At 52.6% G+C, this 20348-nt stretch overlaps 1 protein-coding gene across 2 annotated transcripts in view; it reads left to right on the forward strand.

Moving 5' to 3' along the window:
* ITPK1 (inositol-tetrakisphosphate 1-kinase) overlaps window positions 1–20348 on the forward strand; it is a 164222-nt gene that overhangs the window by 37085 nt on the left and 106789 nt on the right. For both annotated transcript variants that reach the window (XM_012738580.3, XM_012738582.3), the window contains exon 3: window positions 48–72. In XM_012738580.3, the coding sequence (XP_012594034.1) occupies window positions 48–72 (25 nt within the window). The remainder of the gene's footprint in view (window positions 1–47; window positions 73–20348) is intronic.

Here is a 20348-nt window from a genome sequence, read left to right on the forward strand (position 1 = left end):
GTTCTGCCTGCTGGAGTAATGTGTATTTTCTCTGTTTTTCTCCGCAGGAAGCGAGGGATAGAAGTTGTGCAGGTGAGTACAGACCACGCCCTCACGGTTTTCAGGTTGAGGAGGGGCGGCTGTCAGTGCCCACCCTGCCCCTCTCCTCAAGCCCCTGGGCACTCTCGTCACGTTCATCTTGTGTTGAACTCTCCCCCCGTGGATCTGGTGGGATTGCTGCCCAGGCTGGGCGCAGACTCGTTTGGAGCGTTGCCGTGGCTTTGCTGGTGGAAGGGGCCGACGGGGGAGAGGGTGAGCTTGGGAGTTCCAGGGCGTGCACGGCAGTGCCCAGGTGAGGCGGGGCACGGCAGCCACCCAGCCAGATGTCCTGTTGTCCTGTCCCCTGTGTTTCTTTACCCCAGGTGGATGTGGGTAAAGTGCTCATTAGTGGGGGAAGGGTGGACACATGGAGGAAGGGAGGGAGAGAGGATGGCGGAGGAAAGATGGAGGGAGGGAGGGCAAGAGAAGGAAGGATGGATGGTTGGAGGGAGGGAGGAGGAAGAAGGCGGCAACATGAAAACACACGCAGACCCCGTGTGAGGGGCAGCTGTAACGTCTGCCCAAAGCTGTCCCTGGCATCTAACGGGTACTTAGTAAGACCGAGGTGGCCTGGCTGAGGTCTCTGATGCCCTCGCCGTCTGTCGAGGGTGACTCTGCTGCTCCATGCGGCTGTGCTGGCGTTCCTTCTCCTTGCCCTGCAGGCCTCATCTGCCAGTAGCTGCAGAGGGAACCAGGCTGGGGACTAGATCAGGGCGGATGAGACGCTGCCAGAGTATCTGAAGGAGGTTTCCAAAAAGCCTGCAGGGAGCTCTCAGAGCTCATCTTTGTTAACGTCAGCGCCAGTCCTCCCCCAGACAGGAGGCCCCTCGTGAGCAGCCACAGGAGAGTGGCCTCCCATTCCTGCAGGTTCGGCATCCCAGGCCCAAAGGTGCGGGCGGAGGCCCCAGAGCATCCCGCTCCTGGGACCAGAGTGGTGGGAGTGGTTGGCAGGGTGGGCAGGGCGCCTCTGTCCAGCCTCTCTGGTGAGGGTTGCTGAATTCTTCCTCCTGACCTCTCTCCTGGTAGTTTGTGGGTTGAGCTTGTCACCAGGAGGCTGAGGTTTGGTAGGGAGGTAATTTCTAGAAGCCTCTCATCCAGGTTCATCCAGGCTCTGCAGCGCTGTATTATCTGCACTGCAGTTTTCTGTGGGCCTTCATTTCCCCATCTATCCAAGCTGGAATTCAGGAGTGGCTCAGGGCTGAGCTTTCAGGGGCCGTGTCTGATTAATCAGCCGTGGCTGCCTAGAGGATTTAAAATCTGTGAGTGGGTGAGGACAGGGTTTGATCGCTAATGCCTGCCAAGGGTACAGGCGTGGGCTGGGCAGGTGCGGCCGTGTGCCTCACCAAGGGGTCAGATGCTCTCTTGTCTTAGACCGTTCCTGCTCCAGGAGGCAGAGGCTTATATTTGCCTCTTAGCCCTTTCTGATGTCTGGCTTGGAAATCCACAGGTCCTTTGCTGGTGCTGCTTTACCCTCGGTAAGCCCTTGCCTGGTGGTTGAGCTGTAGTGTGTGCAGGAAGGCCCTGGGGCTGCCTTGTGGTTCGACACAGCCGTTTGTGAGGCTCCCAGGGACTTGCTTTTGGGAGCCATTTATAGAGTTTATAGGCAGTGAGTTCACGTGTTCCCCAAAATGCACACTGCTTGAAGGGGGAAAGAAAGGTGTCTCCCTTCATCCATACCTGATCCGTTCACACCTGTAACACAGTGGGACGTCACCCCCGCCACACTGGGAGAGAGGATGTGAGAGACAAGTAGGGGTTGGTGGGTTCGGTTTACATGGCTTCCTGGGAAGATTTGGACTGAAATCTTTAATCCACTTAGTCTGTGGGTGGAGCAGGAGACTGGAGCCATTGTGTCAGAATGTGCTGGGCAGAAGGGTTGTGAAATCTTTCTAGCTGGCTTTTTTTTTTCCTTTTCTTTTCACATACAATCATTCCCAAGTGAAATCTTTATAGATGTGTCTGCTGTTCATTTTGATGGTGACTTAGGGCAGGAAATGGTGGCTGGGGACCAGAGCGAAGCCAAACTGGACGCTTTCCACTCCGGCATCTAAAAATAAAATCTACCGCGATGCCTCTCCCGTTCATAAACTCCTGGCATCCCTGAGAACTTTTACGTTTTGAAGAACTTAAAAATTTTAAGACATTGAGACGGGCTCTTTGCAAAAATTGGACGCCAAGCCGCTTGGCTGCTTTTTCAAAATCAGCCGTGCTTCTGTGTGCCTGAACCCCAGGCCGCGGGGCCCTGGGAGCAGCGAGTGATGAAGGGCGAGCGTCACCTGGCCACTCGTGCCATGCGGTGTTTCCTGTGTGAGGTCCTCTGGTGGGCTTGTCCCCCTCGTAGAGTCACCCCAGCAGTGTGGGTGGCGGTGCGCCCCCTTTAACGGTGAGGACACGGAGGCTCAGTGTCGTGACTTCTCTTGGGGAATCAGCTGGCGAGTGGGAGGGTTGGGAGTCCATTTGTCTCAAAGGCCCCTGTTTGTTTTGCTAGCTAGGTCTCCTCTACCTACTGGGCTGCTCTACTTACCAAATGCTTCCTTGCTTTGGCTACTGTCTTAATAAAGGTTGTTGGGGCAGAGGGTCAAGACTCAGGACTAGAGAAGGCTGGTGAGATCCTGGGGTGTTTGTCCCCATCAGGGGAGTTATTTCTCATCTAGCTGTCTAATGGCAACAGTAACAAGGTCAGTGCTTAACATGTGTTGTGGTCAAGGATGTGCTAGGCGTTGTGCCATTTACTTTAAAGTAACGCTTGTGTGTGACCTTCAGAGGTGGGGGTGGGAGCAGATTTAAGAAAGTAAATTTTGCACCTCTTCTGCTTCTTCCCGTGCCTGTCTGCACAGTTGCTGTAGGTAGGTAGGTACCCTACCCTCCTTGTATACTCCCCTTCCCTGTGCCCCAGGCACCCCTTTCACATCCTCCTCCTCCCCTCTGTGCACGGGCAGTGCACACGGTGGTGAGGGGCAAGACCGTCTGGGTTCCAGTTCCTGGCTGCACGACCTGGCTTGTTGCTAAGCCACTCTGTCAGTCTGCCCATCTGTAAAGTGGGGATAATCGTGGTGCCTGTTTCTGGCATTGTGAGGACTGAGTTAATTCAGGCAAAGTAGTCGGCACCAGGCCTGGCACACCAGGAAGCTGCTGTCTGCAGCAGAACGGCACGCTGGCTATCCACGGGCAGACCTTCACCCGTGGCGGGGAAGCCCTCAGGGCCTAAAACCTCCCAGTCATTGTCATCGTCAGCCACGGAGGTATTAATATTGCTCGCAGCACAGTTGAAGGAGGACCTGATCAAACTGTCAGCTGATAGCACCTTAAGAATGATTTTTGGTAGCAGATTACTATAATCCTTACATGTAATTCTAAAGGAATCCAAAGAATTTGCTATGGCAAATCTCTTCCATCTTTTTCTTGAATAAGTGGTTTCAATACTTGCATCTATAAAAATTGCAAAATGGAGATAGAATTGATAAACCCTGTCTTATTCTAGCAATAGGCAATAGTCATCTGTAGATAAATGAAGTAATGAAAACCATTTCTATTCGTCTCTTCAGAGATGTGTTTCTAGTATGGTTTATTTTTATGCATATTACTTACACCATTTTGTAATGTGTTTCTGCCATGTTGATCAGTTTTGTAGTAATTATAATAATAATTCAATCCAGGAGAAAATTTTTGACATTTACAGCTTTATGATTACATGAAATTAAAAACAAGAACATCTATATATGTTTTTTGACCCAGTAGTATACTAGGATAATCAATAAAAGGCTTTCAAACATAAAATACACTGTGATAGTATAAACTTCTCTGAGGAAAGTGGATTGGAAAATGGAGTTTGAGGAGGAAAAAGGAACATTTTTAAATTTCCAACTGTTAATGAAGGGCTTGATCATGTAATTTTAAAATGGATGATGGTGAACCTCAAATCGCTATGATATTTGGATTCCAGTGGATCCATTTAAAAGAGAAATAGTAACAGTTTTATTTTAAAATGTTAATATTTACAATATGTTGGAAATTACATCCCCTACAAGTATTTAAATGTACAATGAGAAATTTTAGATGTCAACTTAAAACTGTGCAAATAGGTATATATGGTTCTAAACATTTCTTTTGGGAGGTTTGGTTTGAAGGCCACTGCTTTAGGACGTTACCCTGTTTACTTCTCAGAACCAGGCTCTGAGGCAGGTGCTTTCTTGGAGAGGAACAGCAGTGGGCCTCAGGCCCAGGTCTTCAGGAGGCCCCTGTGGAGCTAGGCCAGGCTGACTCCAGGGTCTCACCAACCCCTGTGACCTAGAACGGACTGCCAAGATTTACTTGCCAGTAGACTAGTCTGTGGACCGACTGGCCTCCCTTCACCTGGTCTGTTAGACTGAGTGATGATACTAACGAAAACATGCTGCTTCCTCTCGGGCAGGAAGCCACAGGTGAGCCAGAACCCAGGCAGCTCAGGGGCAGTGGAAGTCCTGCTTTGTGTCCAGTGCTGGGGCTTAGGCTACAGGACAAGGGGAGACAATAGCAAGGGCTGTGGGACCAGATGCCTCCCCACTTCTTGTCCTGAGAGGCCATCTGCGTCACTGTGGAGGTTGCAGGTACCTGTCTGCCTCACTTTCCTCTTCTGTAGTCTTATAATGAGGATCCTGAACACAGGCTGCCGCCACTCCCCCATTTCAGGTGTTCATAGTTGGTGGCACTCAGCCTTTGAAGTGAGAGCCCCTCACAGCCAAGGGGTGTGGATGGGCAGACCGGGCTCTCGGGCAGTAGCACGCAGCAGACCTCCTCTGGATACCTGCTGTGGACCAGGCTGCAGGTGCTGGGGACTCACACTGGCCAAAGCCAGGTCCTGTTAGCTCTGTGATGCCTGCAGGCTGCAGCCAGTTGCCAAGCTGGGCAAGGACACCAGACAGGCACAGATGAGGGCCCTTACTGAGCCTTGTAAGTCAGGAACGCTTCCTGGAAAAGGAGCCTGGCTAGTGGCGATGAGCCTTGTCCACCCAACAGAACCTTTTTGAGAGGCAGGTCCGAGCCTGCTGCCCCAGCCATGGCTCAGCCCACTCCTCAGGCCCTTCTTCTAAAATGCCAGATGCTAACGTGACCGAATGCTGAGCACAGCACAAGGGTCCCTGCCGCATCATCCCGTGAGCTCTGGGTGGAGAAAACATCCTTGGCCGGTTGGGTCATCTGAGGTCCGGGTATTGGGACTGGTGCTCTCCTGAGGGCCAGGCAGAAGGCCTGCACCAGCCCTGCTGGGTGCTGTCACCTGTGGGGCATTTTCTACTCTGATCTATAGGGAGAGCTCAAGAGGAAAGGTCTTCCCATCCATGGAGCCCATTGCCCCCTTGTAGAGCAGCCCTGAGTTTGGTGGAGGAAGACCCCAAAAGAACGGTGCACCCATCAGCTGGCCTGCCTCCAGCCTGGGCATCCTCAGGAAAGTGTGTTTCCACCCTGCCCCCTGCCCAAGCATGTTCCTGGGGCTGCTTCTCCGCAGTTATTTTAAAAGATCAGGGAGAAGGCAATGGCTGTTAGCATGTGCGGGCTTGGGGTTTTATTTTAAAATGCAAATGAGCAAGCTGAAGTGTGGGAAGTACAGTAGCCGATTATAGATTCACTGTCGTCCTTCCAAATTCCTTGAGAATCAGACATTACGAAACCCAGTCTCCAGAGCAGCCGCTGTTTCTCAAGCAGGCAAGGAAGTAAATACGTTCTCCCAGCTTGCAAAAGAGCGAACTGCGGACACAGGCCTTTCTGTTGGTGGTTTCTCCAGAGCTGTCGCTTGCTTGAGATGCTGGGGTTCTTTTGTATGTGTTGTTTTTCTCCCTTTCTGTGCCAACCTTTCAGGGAAGGAGGTTGGATGGCAGATGATCAAGCCACCAAGGCAAGACTGAGAAAGAGACACTAAGACCCCGAGAGAAGGCCCGCATGCCCAGTGCTGAGGCAGACGTGAGTGGTGGGCTTGCCAAGGCCCGGGAGCCATGGGGATGCCCAGCCGCTGGAGCTCCTGGGCAAACCCTGGGCAGGGCAGGCTAGTCTGTGCTAGGGCAGGGGCCTGCGGGCACAGAGGGGCTTTTGAGGGAAGGCCGTATCTCCTGACATGGAATAAACTGGGCAGAGGGGCCCGTGGGAAGGCGAGATATTACAGTGGCCTCGAAGGCAGGGAGCACGGCCAGTGCACTGCTCAGGAAAGCTAGGGAAGAGGGGCCATTGGCTACCAGTGGTTTGGAAGGGCTGGGGCCTCAGGCTTGAGGGGCTTGGTGAGAGGCCAGGCTGGAGAGGGTGGGGGCTGGGTGAGCTGTTTATGGGATCTTAGTTGGGGGGGGCATTGAAAGGCTTCTGCAGGAAGAGGTGGGTGCTCCAGTCGGAGGGGATGGGGAAGAGCCCACTGGGAGGGGACATGGAGGGTGGTTAGATTAGGCTGGACTAGAAGGCAGACGAGGGGGTGAGGGGTCAGTCCCCAGACTCCTCCCTTGTTTCTGGCTGGGGCACCTGGGCACGGGGGCTGCAGCAGGAGGGAACAGCCAGAGTAGGGAAAGATAGCGCCCACGGCTGTGCGTTCAGACGGGTGTGTCAAACGCAAGCAGCAGAGACATATGTTTCTTAATTTAGAGCCAGAGGGAGAGTCATGTGATTGCATAGTACACTTCTATTCAAGGATTATAAATGCCTAATTCTCCTTTTCAGCATTAAAAAATGCATTTGTTATTTAGGTTATATTTTCACATGGTACCAAAATTGTTTTATTTATTTATTTTTTGAGACAGAATCTCGCTTTGTTGCCCACATTAGAGTGAGTGCCGTGGTATCAACCTAGCTCACAGCAACCTCAAACTCCTGGGCTCAAGCAATCCTCCTGCCTCAGCCTCCCGAGTAGCTGGGACTACAGGCATGCACCACTATGCCTGGCTAATTTTTTCTATATATATTAGTTGGCCAATTAATTTCTTTTTATTTATAGTAGAAACGGGGTCTCACTTTTGCTCAGGCTGGTTTTGAACTCCTGACCTCCAGCAATCCTCCTGCCTTGTCCTTCCAGAGTGCTAGGATTACAGGCGTGAGCCACCACGCCCGGCCCAAAATTGTTTTAAAAGGCGTCAAAGGTGCCACCGTGGGGTCCCTCTGCCACCCACACGCTCTCCCCAGCCTCCTGGTGCTGGTGCCCTTAATGGATTTTATTTCCAGGTCATTGGGGCACAGGTAGGGCTGGACACCTGTGAACATTCTTCCTTCCAGCTGTTTCCTTTGTGTAAGGGCCTTTGGGAATATGGATTGCCATGGCCTTGATTGGGGGCCTGCCATCCTTGGAGCTGGAAGAGCCCAAGACAAACATCCCCTCTGCTCCCATCATGGCCAGTGGCCCTTTGAAGGCCACTTGAGCCTGACTCTGTCCTCCCAGCAGACCCCAGAGCCTCCAGGATGGGCTGCCACACAGTTGGGGAGTGGCTGTGCACACACAGTGTTCTCACTGGTCCTCTGGGGCCATTTGGGGACATAGATTGTGGGGTCAAGACCTGGGTTTGAGTTGCTATTAGTCTGTTTTCTGGCTGTGTGATGTCATTGTCCTCATTTCTGAAGTGGGGATGACAGTGCACAGGACTCAAGACACCCAACAGGCATTGAAGAAGCATGAGTTGGTTTTCCCTCATCTTTTCTCACGATATGGTGGCAGATGAGAGGAGAAAACACCGAGGAAACTGGGCTGCTGAGGGATGCGTTGTCTCAGTGTAAAGAGTGTGGTCTTTTTTGGTACACCCCTCCCCCTAAAGTACCACTTTTGGGTTTTTAATTATTGTGGATTTTAGCTTACTAATTCCTTTCTTAAAAGATAGATTTGATGTTTTTTAAAATTTGAAATGCAGATATTTTTTCTTTTTTTCCCTAAACGTTGAAAATTATTTTCATTCTCTTTTACTTAGGATATAGTTAACAAATGGACAGATTTATGTGAAAGCATGATCAACATAGTATTTTTTGTATAATAATGACACAGGATGAGGAGGAAGAGTTATATAAGTCGGACTCTGCTCATATCAAGTTTTTAATGTAGCCGTTGGAAAAGGATCACATTTTGGAATACTGTGGGAAAATGCTTGTGAGTTGTCGTTGAGTGCTGTCAATATACACCGAGTGGTTTCAGTTCCACCAGTTTTATTTTTATTCTTGAGCTTTTCAGACTTGCTGTTAGAAATAGAAACCGGCGCCGCATGGCAGTCCTGCGTGGCTTCTGAGGGCTGCGGCTCTCCGTTCTGGCCTTGGACTCGCTGAGTGAACTTGAGGAAGTCCCTTTAAAAAAAAAAAAAAGACCCCACATCATCCCACGTCAGGACAACAGAACTCTGCCAGGGAAGCTGGGGTCCCCGTGCTCTGGGGTGTGGAGCTCGTTCTTGCAGGCCTCGCAGGCTTCCGGAACCCCAGGGTGCTCCACACCATGCTGAGCTGGGCCCGGATCTCCTCCGTACCCTCCACCCTCCTCCGACTGTGCCAAGTAAGCACTTTATATAAAAGCAAACAAAAGAGATGGATTGAGGAACGTGGGTAAATAGGAAGGGATGGAACAGAGAATTGAAAGAGCCAGAAGCAAGGGTCTGCTTTTATAATAGGTAGCCACCTGTCCTGGGGTTCTGGGGTGAAGCTATGCATAGCACTGCCACTCAGAGTGTGGTCCCCAGGTGATCCAGGTGCCACTCAGAGTGCGATCCCCAGGTGATCCAGGTGCCACTCAGAGTGTGGTCCCCAGGTGATCTAGGTACCACTGAGGGTGTGATTCCCCAGGTGATCCAGGTGCCACTCAGAGTGTGGTCCCCAGGTGATCCAGGTGCCACTCAAAGCATGATCCCCAGGTGATCCGAGCACATGTCATAGTTGGAGAAACTGGCGTGAACACTGGACTTCTCAAAGATTGGTGACCATTTGGGCAGGGTGGACACCTCCTGGGAGCAGCGCAGATGCAGGGCCAAGGCCCTGAGGAGAGAGTGTGTAGACATGAAGTCCCTGGACCGTGCCCCCTGTCCAGCAGTGCACACCACATCACAGTTAGAAGCAGGAATGGGGACGTGCTTTGCCTTCAGCTCAGTTCCAAAGGCCGTGAAGAGCCCTTGGAAGTCTGTGGGCTTGGTGAGGAGCTGGCATCTCCCTCTCTAGCCCTTCCCCATGCGTATTTCTGTTTGTGCTTTTAAACCTGCCAAATGTCACCTTGCCTGTGACACCTCCCCTGCTCTCCCAGTAGACACCCCCCATCCCCCAAGCTGGAGCTGCCTGTCTGTGTCCTCTTGAGACCAGAACTTTCTAGTCTCTGAGGATGCGTGGCCTGGCCCTGGTGTGTGCTCTGCTTACTGGGCGAGCGAATTAAGGACTGAGCTGTTGCTTCACGCAGGCTGTGGCAGGCCCCAAGGATCTGTGTTTGCTAAAAATAACTCTGGATTATTCTTTTGCTCATTAAATAATATGTGCTCCTTGTTGAAATCCGGGAAATCAAGACAGGCCTAAAAATGAAGATCCAGAGATAATCATGAATGCAGGTTTAGTGTCTTTTCGTCTAGTCTTGCTCGTATCTTTACATAAAATACACTCTTTGTTACATACGGTATGCATCCAAGTTGAGCTTTTCTGTGTCCACAGTTTTGCCACTTCCATTTGGGGGATGGATGAGCACTCGCTTGTGCCATTTAAACTTCTTGGAAATTACCGTTAGAGCAGCTGCATCAATTTTCCATCATCCATGTGTCCCAGCGTCTAAAACCATTTCTCTGCTCCAGAGCTTCAAGTCCTAAGTTACTTCTGGTTTGATGTCTTTGGACCTAAATCACATCCCTGGTTATCGCTTTGGGACGGTGCCTAGAAATGACTTTACTGGATTTAAGGCTTAAGGTGTGGCGGTGCCAAATGGCTTGTAGACTGCATCTCTGCACTCCCACTGCCAGTGCACACGACGAGGGTGTCTCTGGCCAGTGATTTGTCGTTCACTTTGGTATCCCCATGCCTGGTTCTGTGCAAGAAGTGGGAGGTGGGGGGCAGCCAGGGGTGTACAGGGCGGCACTGGACTGCACCCAGCACTTCCTCGAGGACGGCAGTGTGGCCACACTCCACCACATGCTGCCTCGGGGTAACACAGGCTGACCTTGATAGAGCACACCGTTGTGCCAGCCGCAGTCCTATTTACACATATTAATTCATGTATTCCTTGTAATAGCCTTGTTAGGTAGAGACTGTTGTCATCCCCTTGTTGTGAACAAGGAAACTAAAATAAAGGTTAAATAACTTGCCCAAAGTTGCACATTTAGGAAGTGGAGCAGCTGGGATTGGAACCCAGGCAGTTGGGCACTAGAGGGCTTATTTATTATTATTTTGAAAAGCTCCTATTATGGAAAACCCACAAGACATGGGTCCCTGCGTGCCCGTCCCTCAGCTTGCTGCGCATGAGCACTCATATCCGTGTTGCTTCACACCTCATTCCCCACCGGGTTCTTTGGAGGTCGAGCTCCCCATTCTGTCAGTTAATCCATCTGTGACTGTCTCTCTCAGTGTCTCCGAGGGATAAGTGTAGCCCTTGTTCTTAGCCCCTGGGTGGGGGAGGCGCTGCCAGCTGATGGGGCCTGGCCTCCTGAGTCTGATTTCCTGTTAATTGGGTCCCAAAGAATCGTTCATATTGATACCTCCTTGGGGTGCTCATTATAATGAGGGGCGGTGATTAAAGCAAATGTGAATACAGCCTTGACTGTGTTTGGGATGGTCTCTGAGCACTTCCGTATGTTAACCGATCCTCAAAATAGTCCAGAGAGGTGCTGCTATTAGCTCCATTTAATAGATCATACTTTTTATCATCGTCCCTATTTTACAGGTGAGGAAACTGAGTCAGCCGTGGCCCAGTCTGCCATCAAGCCAGCCGATGGTGGAGCTGGCATTGAGCCCAGTACTCTGGGTCTGAGGTCGTCTCTTAACCTCTACACTCCACTGCTGGTGCACGATTTCTGAACCAGAGCTTCCTTGCAGCTCCTCTGCCAGGGTCTCTCTCCTCGACTGGCCCTTGTGGCTGCCAACATGCTCGTTCTTAAACAAGCTCCATCTTACTACTGTTTGGCCACCACACCCAGATGGGTGCAGGGTAAAGACCCATTCCTTGGAGGGGCCCACGAAACACTTAGCAGTTGGTTCTTGCTCCAGGGGACCCAGCCTGGGCCCTGCCTGCACATGCACACTTAAAGCACCCTGCAGAACCTGAGTGTAACGTCCACATGGCTAGGCCTGTTCCTGCAGCCTGCCACATCCGCCCTTCTGTTCCATGTGGTCGACACATGTTGGTCTGATCACGGCCACAAGCTCCTCAAAGCCTTCCTGGACGCTCTTCCCCAGCGCAGCTCCCCTGCTGTCTGGTCCCCCCCACATCCTCTGCACCCAACCTCTAGGCATGGAACGTCTCATTTCATGGTGTCACTGCCTGCTTTGGGGGTTTTCCTGCCCTTCTCCATGAGTTCCTCAGGGCCATGGACCACACCTTGTTCTTCTGGGGGCTGTGGCAGCCTAGAATACATTCTGGCATATAGATAAATCTCGCCAAGAAATCTTGGGAAATCAGTGGAAAACAGATATTATAGAAATAGGTGAACTGGAAAAGTGCCCCATCATTTCATCCCCTAGAAGTAACCACTGTTAGCCTCTTTACTTTTTTTTTCTATGCCTATACGAATACATTCTTTTCTTCTTCTCTCTCTCTCAGTTCTGTAACACCCATTAAAAAACCTTTTAGTACTTTTGAAATTGGGTTGGGAATATTTAATGCAATGTTATGGCTAATGGTGCCTTTGAATGGAAGAAATAGAGTAGTGGCTTATTTGTGAATCGCAGAAGGTTCTTCATCCTCACTCGATAGTGAGTGTGTAAAGGTGGGCTGGGGACGGATCGTTCTCAGCAACAGGTTGATATGCCATCTAGTACTGCAGTCCCCACCCCCTGGGCTGTGCGCTGGAACCAGTCTGTTAGGAACGGGGCTGCACAGCAGGAGGGGAGCAGTGGGTGAGCGGGCGAAGCTTCCTCTGTATTTTCAGCCACTCCTCATCACTTGCATCACTGCCTGAGCTCCAGCCCCTGTTAGGTCACCTAAGGAGCACAAACCCTACTGTAAACTGTATGCGAGGGATAGAGGTTGCAGGCTCCTTAAGAGAATCCCATGCCTGATGATCTGAGGAGGAGCTGAGGCTGATGCTAGCACTGGGGAGTGGCTGCACATGCAGATTATCATTAGCAGAGAGGTCTGACTGCACAATAAATGTAATGCACTTGAATGATTATCAGTTTGAAAGGTGAGATAATATTCATGTACTGGAAGTCATTTTCCTTATTCTTACGAAGTGCTAACTTGTTAGGTAATTAACTATTTTCAGAAAGGGACAAATGAGTTGCCTTCCTTAATTTTATAGTCTAGGAGTGGTCCTGGATTTTTGGTGATCCATGTGCTTTACACTCTACTTCTTTCCCTAAAGGAAACGCTACTGAAATAGTAGAAGTAAATCAAGACCCAGGAACAGAGGAGGACGTGATACTAACTGGTAGTCCTGCCACCATGGGGGCACCTCAGGGTAGTTCTGAGCTTCCTGGCAGCCAATGTGTGTGGGGAAAGGAGATCACTTATCACGGGATGAGACACTCTCTTAAGTCCTCAGGAGGGAGAATGGAAACCTTGAGAAATCTTTGTCTTGTCTTGGATGAGAAGGGAGAATTATAATAGAAGCAGAAGAATGGTGGCCTGGCCACATCTTCCATGAGTCTCTCATACAGAGGTGTTATACTTGGGGGGTGGGGAGGCTCTCATGGGCTCTGGCCCCCTCTTCCTCCTCTGCCCGGCCAGCTCCCATCTCCAGCACCTGGTCCACCTGCAGCTTCACTGTGGAGCTGGCCCTCACTTCCGGGGCACTGGCTAGGCTTCGTACTCAGCTGCCAGTAGCTGACTGGAAATAACAGTCGTGTAAATAGAATATTATGTTTATTTCTCTCTCGTGTCAAAGAAGCTGGATGCAGGCAACCCAGGGCTGGTGTGGGAGCTCTAGAAAGTTGTATGGACCCCTTGTCTCTGTTGTGCCATGGCACCCTCCATGCTGGCCTCCCTAGAAGGTCCACATTCCACTGCCGCCCTCATCGTCCCGGTAGAATCGAGCCACACCCGGCAGCCAGCAGGTGTGTAGTCTTTTCACTGGGCATTTTGCCACCTTGAATGGACTCAGGATTCTGTTACTAAAGACAGGGAGAGAACGAGGAGCAGGTGTTAGGCTGGAGCTAGCTAGCCGTGTCCAGCACATTTAGGCTCTGATCTAAGAGCTGGGCAAGTTACTTGCCCCCTCTGAGCCTTGATTTCCTCATCTGTAAAATGGAAGGAATAATGGAACCAATCTCATAGAGCTTTGGGTGATTCAGAGAATGCCAATAAAGAACAGCACAAAGCCTGTTCATTATAATTTACTGGTGCCACCACCATTGTTGTGGTCACCATCATCATCATCACCATCACCATCATCATCATCATGTCACCATCATCGATCGGCCTGTGGGAAATATGAGGCTGAATAGTAGTTAAATGACTGGTTAGGTAGAGAAGCCAAAATAAAGGATCTCACGAGTAAAGAAGCCAGAAATGTCTGTAACATAAGTTTTGTCTGTCTGGTTTGGTTACAGCAGGGCTGACCAGGGATGCTTGGGTTTAGAGCAGATGTTGCCCTGGCTGGGGTTGTGCATTTGGGGGCATGGGCTGATTTACTTTCTCCCTCTTTCAGGATGTCCTGGGGTCCAGCCATGATGGGATGAAGGGGTCGCCTCTGAGGGGTGCTCACTCCTGACCTGCCACATGAGACGCCACCCCAGACTTGCCGTGGCAGCTCCTCTTTGGCTGGGGGAGGTCCCAGGGAGTCCCCTTGCACAGCAATTTCACGGCCTTTCCAAACATTTTATGAATCCAGAGCTGTAACTTGGCTGTCTTTCCCTCTCCCCTTGATCCACTCCCAGCTTGAGAACTCCCCTGGGAAACAGTGGCTCCGGCTTTCTCCCAAGTCTCTGACATTCTGCACAGGTGGTGGGCAGAGAGGGCCTCTTCCGAGACCTGGTTCCTCTGGGCGCCCTGTTCCCAGCACGACTGTGAATCTGAGTCTTCGTCTCCTCTGAACTTCGTGGAATGGCCTTAGAGCACGCCCTATAAGGACATCCCGGCCTGCTGGTGCCTGGCTCTGCAGCTGTGTCCTGGGAACTTGGCAGTGGTGTGGGGTTCAGTCGACACGTCTGCAGAAGCCACTTGGGGAGGCTCCCAGTGTTGTGATGGGTATGGGGTGCCAGGGTGGGGAGGGCTTTGATCAGGTGTCTTGGAGAAACATTTAGAGCTCCTGGTTTCTCTGCAAGAAGGCCACCAGCGCTGGTGTCAGGGCAGTAAGCACCAAGTAGGATTGCTGCAGAGTTCTGGAGTGCCCATGTAAAAATTCCAGAGTGCATTTGGCGTCTTTGGGCTGGGCTTCTGTGAATCAGCCCCTACAGCAACAGCAAAAGCTCCCATTTGTGCCTCGCCTCCTGGGTGCCAGCGTCAGCATCCCCACTTGCCAGGAGAGAGGACTGAGGCTCACACAGGTAGAGACTGGGTTCTGGGTGTGTGATGGCAAAGCCCGTGCCTTTTCTGCTCTGGAGGCTGCCTGCTTGGCGAGAGTCCAGTGACCTGGCCCTAGTTCCAGCTCCATCCCTTTGTAGCTGTGTAACCCCGGGCAAGTGGCACAACCTCTCTGAGGCCCATCTACTGGATGGTGACAAGGTTGATGAATGAGATGAGATGAGATGAGGTGAGGGCAGGTGAAAGGGCCTTTTGCAAAACTGTGAAGCCCTCCTAGGGGAGACGTGGGCAGTGTAGGGCAGTGTGCTGGGTTGTGGGGTGGTGAGGACCTTTCCAGCTGCCCACTGGTTTTCTTGCTCCTGAGATAGCTCGAGGGGTCTTGGGAAGCTTCCCGTCCTGTCTCATTGGGCAGAACTTTGGCCTCGACTCAGTCTCTCCCATCTCAGGCAGGTGGGCCCAGGGGTTCCTGGGCAGGAGGGGCATGGGTTTCCTGGCATGGAGGCAGCCCTTGGCTCACTCCCTGCTCTCTGCCTGGGCAGTATTTTTGCCATAGGCCCTGCCAAGTGGAAATAAGTTATTTACAGTGTTTTGACAGGGTCGTCAGAAGCCTGGTTGGGCAAGGATGCCTTTGTGACTGAGCTAATGGCCTAGGAGTGTGGACTCGGGCAGGGGCCTGGTGTGGGGGAGAGAGGTGGTAGGGGCGGGGCCCACATTTATTGAACTTAGTAAATGTAGGCCTAGCTGTAGCCCAAGCCCTGTGCTGTGGGACCTGGCGAGAAGCAGGACTCGATTGGGTTGTCTGCTGACCAAATACTCCGGGCTGATGGCTTAGGGCCCTTAGGGCCCTTAGTTATTTTGCTGTCTGAGGCCTCAGTACTTTCCCCTGTCCAGTGGGTACAGGGACCCCTGCCCCACCCGGCTTACCGTGGGGAGAAGATGAAACACGTTGGTGTACAGTAGGCCAGGCCTTGGCCTTGACTGTGAACCAGGGAGGCCCTCCAGCCGGACCGTTATTGACCCGTTTCACTGCTTGCAACGGCATAGAGCAGGCCTCTGTGCTGCACGATTTTCTGATCCTCCAGAAGGGGGTTTGAAAGTATCTCTCGGGAAGGTCCAGAGAGCCTCCTGTGTAGCTTGTGAGAGCAAAATGTGTCTCCCCCCCACCCCGGGCCCAAGGATAACCGGCAGTCACACTTCACGCATGTCCTGTGAGCATAGGCATGGCGCACGCATTGATGCCGTTTTTTTTTATTTAAATGTTTTTAGAGATAGGGTCTCGTCATGTTGCTCAGGCTGGTCTTGAACTGCGCTCAAGCCATCCTCCCGCCTCCGCCTACTGAGTAGCTGGGACTGCAGGCGTGTGCCACTGTTCCTGGCCTTGATGCATATTTAAGCATGGCTGTGATTCTGTTGTAACCTGTCCCCTGTAGGCACACTGAGCACACGGGGTGCTTCCCCTTCCATTACGTGTTCTGCTCAGCCTGGTTTTCTCAATGGCTGCATAATACTCTCTGATTGAAACTGAAGTTACTTGATTCCCTGGGTGGGTGCTGGCCGTGGCTCTGGTTTGTCACTGTCATAAGTAGTGTTGTGATAAACATCCAGTTCTGAGGTTGTGGGGGCAAGTCTGTGATTATTTCATTGGGCTGTGTAAATAACAAATCATACTTATTATTTTTGCAGTTTGTAAAAGTAATATATACTTATTTTTTATTTTTATTTTTTTGAGACAGAGTCTCACTCTGTTGCCCAGGCTAGAGTGCTGTGGCGTCAGCCTCGCTCACAGCAACGTCAGACTCCTGGGCTCAAGCTATCCTCCTGCCTCAGCCTCCCGAGTAGCTGGGACTACAGGCATGCACCATCATGCCCACTATGCCCGGCTAATTTTTTCTATTTTTGGTAGAGATGGGGTCTCACGCTTGCTCAGGCTGGTCTTGAACTCCTGAACTCAAATGATTCTCCCACCTTGGCCTCCCAGAGTGCTAAGATTATAGGCGTGAGCCACTGCGCCCGGCCCAGATAATTAATTTTTGAAGAGTATCAAACACCAGCTTGCATGTTAGGTTCCCTTTTAGGGTGAGGCAAGTGGGTGTAGCCCTAAGTCCATCTCCACAGTGGTTCCCTAGTGGAATGGGGCCAGCCCAGACTTCAGAGCACAATTTTCAGTGTGGATATGGGTCACTGACCCAGTGAATCCTGGTCACCTACTTTGAGCCAAATTCTTGTCATTGTGGAGCCTGTGTACCCCTCTGTGTTGGACGTTTTTACTTTATCTTCCTAGTTCTTACAATAGCTCTGTGAGATGGGTTCTATTTATTATTCTCCCCATTTCCAGATAAGGAAACTGAGGCTCAGATCTGTCACTTGCTTAAGTGACATACCTAAAGTCACAGAGCTAGCGAGCACCAACCACTGTGGGTCTTTGCACTCAGGTCTTCTTGTCGCCTGGGGCCTGGGCTCTTTCTACTCTGACTTCTCCAACCTCCACCTCGCCCCAGTGCTAACCAGGCATCTCTGGTTTCCCATAAAAACCTGCCATGCTGTTCTTGAATTTCCCAATTCCCATCACCCTGAGTGGGCCACCTGTGTTCCTAAGCTTGGTCCACTATCTCGTGCTGATGCTCACCTGATCCTGACTGTATCCCCTTAACCTGGCTTCTGTCTTGGTGGGTGGGTCCACCCCTGCCTGCCCTGTGCAGTGAGTCTGCACTAGTCTCCCCAGCTCAAGTCTGTTCCCTTCTTCTCATCCAGTGTGTTCAGTGACCCAGACCTTGTCCCTCTTCCTATCAGCCAGGGACCTGGCAGGAAGAGAGCTTACCCTGGATGGTTCTGATGAAGGGACTTTAGCCTGGGGGCTGTCTGTAGAGGTGCTAGCAGGATTCAGGGAGCAGAGGGGGCTGGTGAGGCCTCCAGAGCCTAGCAGCAGTGGGAGCTGTTACTGCTCCTTGGGCCGGTGGCTAAGGGGAAAAGTGTCACTGGAGCTCTGTGACGGTGGCTGTAGTAAACTGCAGCCCAAGGCATGTCACTAAAGCAGGGATGGCGAGGGGAGTGAACACCCCAGCTCCCCTCTCCTCTTGATTTCTAGTCTTCTGCCAGTGCCCCTGTCAGCTGGATGCAGCCGGAAGCCCTGGACATGGAGCCATGCGTTCCATGGAGGTCAGCCTCTTGGGTCTGGGGCAGGACAGAGAGGAGATGGAGGGTCAGCAGGGAGTGATCGGCACCCACCCCCTGCCTGGTGACCCTGTGGACCTCAGGGCAGAGCAGCAGTGAGGCCTGTGGCCTCCATTGGGAGGGGACCCAGGGTCCTTTGGCCCTACCCAGACTCCAGTGTGGCCACTCTAGCCCTGACCTTTCTGTCTGGCCCTCCCAGATGCGTCTGTGGCTGTCATCCTAAGGACCTGTTTCCATCACTGGGTGGTTTGTGATTGTTCCTTTGAGGGAACCAATGGACTCCAGTCTGGGGCCCTCAGGGGCCAGTCCCTTTATTCCCTCCTTGCTGGATATTCACCCGGACCCAGCAGCAGGCCCTCTGTTGTCCTGTGGGGACTCCAAGATGACCAGGTCTCCAGCCTCTTCTGCACTGGTAGTTCAGGGAGACAGACAACCAGGGGGCCACCTCAGAAGAGCCGGGAGAAGGGAGCTGGGGAGGGTCAGCCAGCGCCGTGTGGCTGGGCTGAGTCTCCCCCATTTGTGTGTAAGTGGCCCCGTAAGGGGTGATTAGCATATGATGCCGGTGGAATCACGGGCCATGATCCTTTTTCTCCCCATCAGGGCACTGGTGGGCAAGTCCTGAGCTGTGTGGCACCCACGGGGGAGAGAGCATTAAGCCAAGGCAGCCCGCAGGCTGGGCTCCCTCCTGGCTCTGCTGCTCCCCTGCAGCCTCGCACAGCCCAGGCCGGGCTCTGGTTCCTTCTCTGAAAGATGGCTGATAGACTCTCTCGGGTCCTGTTTCACCCTCACCTCTGTGAATCCCTGACTCTTCAGAAAACAGGCCTAGGAGATCTCCCGTGTGTCCTCTCCAAGTCTGTCTGTCTCCTTTCTCAGCCTCTTGTCTTGAAGAAAGCCTGGTGACATTGCATGTTTGTGCTGCAGAATTGAGGGACCAGAGTCCTCCTGCCCCTCAAGCAGTGAGTGAGTGTGTGTGTGGGGGACTTGTCAGTCTGTCTGGAGCAAGCCCTTTTGATGCTCTTTCAGTAAGACCAATTTCCAGAAAATCCAGCCAGCTCCCACATCACACCTCTCTCAGGTGCAGCATTTCTGTGTGTAGCCCGTGCGCCCCTGGCTGCCTGTGTGCATGCGGTGTGACCTGGGCTTGCATGCTGCCTCTGACCTTGACCGGCATGTGACCTTGAGCGAGTCACTGTGCCTTGGGGCCAGTCCCCGGAGGATCATCAGGACAGGGTTGCTCACACTTGCCCCACTGCCCCCAGGGCGGCGTGTGGAGGCCCCGGTCGCAGGTGCAGGCGCTCCATGGGCTGCGAAGTCCCCTCTGACAGGAGCGACGCTCAGTGCTCCCCCGCGGCGCCAGGCTCGGGAGGCGCAGGAAGCATTCCTGGCAAGGCCCGTTTTTAGCCTCGAAACATCATGCTTGAAAAATGCTCGCATGCGGTTTATTTAACTTTAAGTGGGGCAGATTCTGAAATGGGTTGTTTATTGTCCAAGTTGAATTTTTAATTTCTCATAAATTCCCCACAAATTGCTGTAGTACATTTATATTTATTGAATCTGTCAGGGATGTTTATGGCACTGAGGCCTGGGCTCCCCGTGTTTGTGGGCCGTTGCCTCGGCAACGCCGGGGTCTGAGGCTCTGGAGGAGAGGCCCTGCTCTGAGGCGTTGTGGAAGGTTCTGGAATGGCTGACAGTGTGAAAAGCTGTGGCTGCCACACCGAGAGCTGGCCTTTGGTGGGCTGAGCTCTTTAGGACTCTAGTTTCTGTTTCAACTTCACCCCACCCCATTGGTCCCTCTTCACTCATGGGGTGCACTGCTGCCATCTCCGAGTCCTGTTCCCCTAAGCCCTTGCCACTCCAGTGTGGTCTGGGCACCGCGACAGCCTCGCTGCTGGGCGCCTGTGTGGCATGCAGACCCTTGGGCCCCCAGACCTGCTGGGTGCCTGTGTGGCATGCAGACCCTCGGGCCCCCAGACCTGCTGGGCGCTTGTGTGGCATGCAGACCCTTGGGCCCCCAGACCTGCTGGGCGCCTGTGTGGCATGCAGACCCTTGGGCCCCCAGACCTGCTGGGCGCCTGCGTGGCATGCAGACCCTCGGGCCCCCAGACCTGCTGGGTGCCTGTGTGGCATGCAGACCCTCGGGCCCCCAGACCTGCTGAGTGCGTGCAGTTCACGGTCACAGGTGCTTCCTCAGCTTGGGTAGGCCACAGAAGCCTGCACTCACCACGCTGCCATCGGGAGACCAGAGGCCTTGGCCTGGCAGTTTTGTCCCCACCGCCATCCTGCCCTGTGATCTTTCTGATTCCTGCTGCCCTATGCCCCTCTGTTCTACTAGGGGTGGGCTCTACTAGGTGTGTAGGGCCCTCAAACCCTACACACCCGGCCCACCCCCGGGTGTGCACATTCTAGTCTCCAGTGGCCCTGTTTACCCCAGCCTTCTCTACCCGGGGGGAGCTCTTGGCATCTTGGAAGAGGCAACTCCAGAGGCACCTCCTCTATGGAGCCCTCTCTGCTTTCTCTGACCGGGTCAGGTTCAGCT

This window comes from Microcebus murinus, chromosome 6 (assembly GCF_040939455.1).
Source record: "Microcebus murinus isolate Inina chromosome 6, M.murinus_Inina_mat1.0, whole genome shotgun sequence".
Lineage (NCBI taxonomy): Eukaryota > Metazoa > Chordata > Mammalia > Primates > Cheirogaleidae > Microcebus > Microcebus murinus.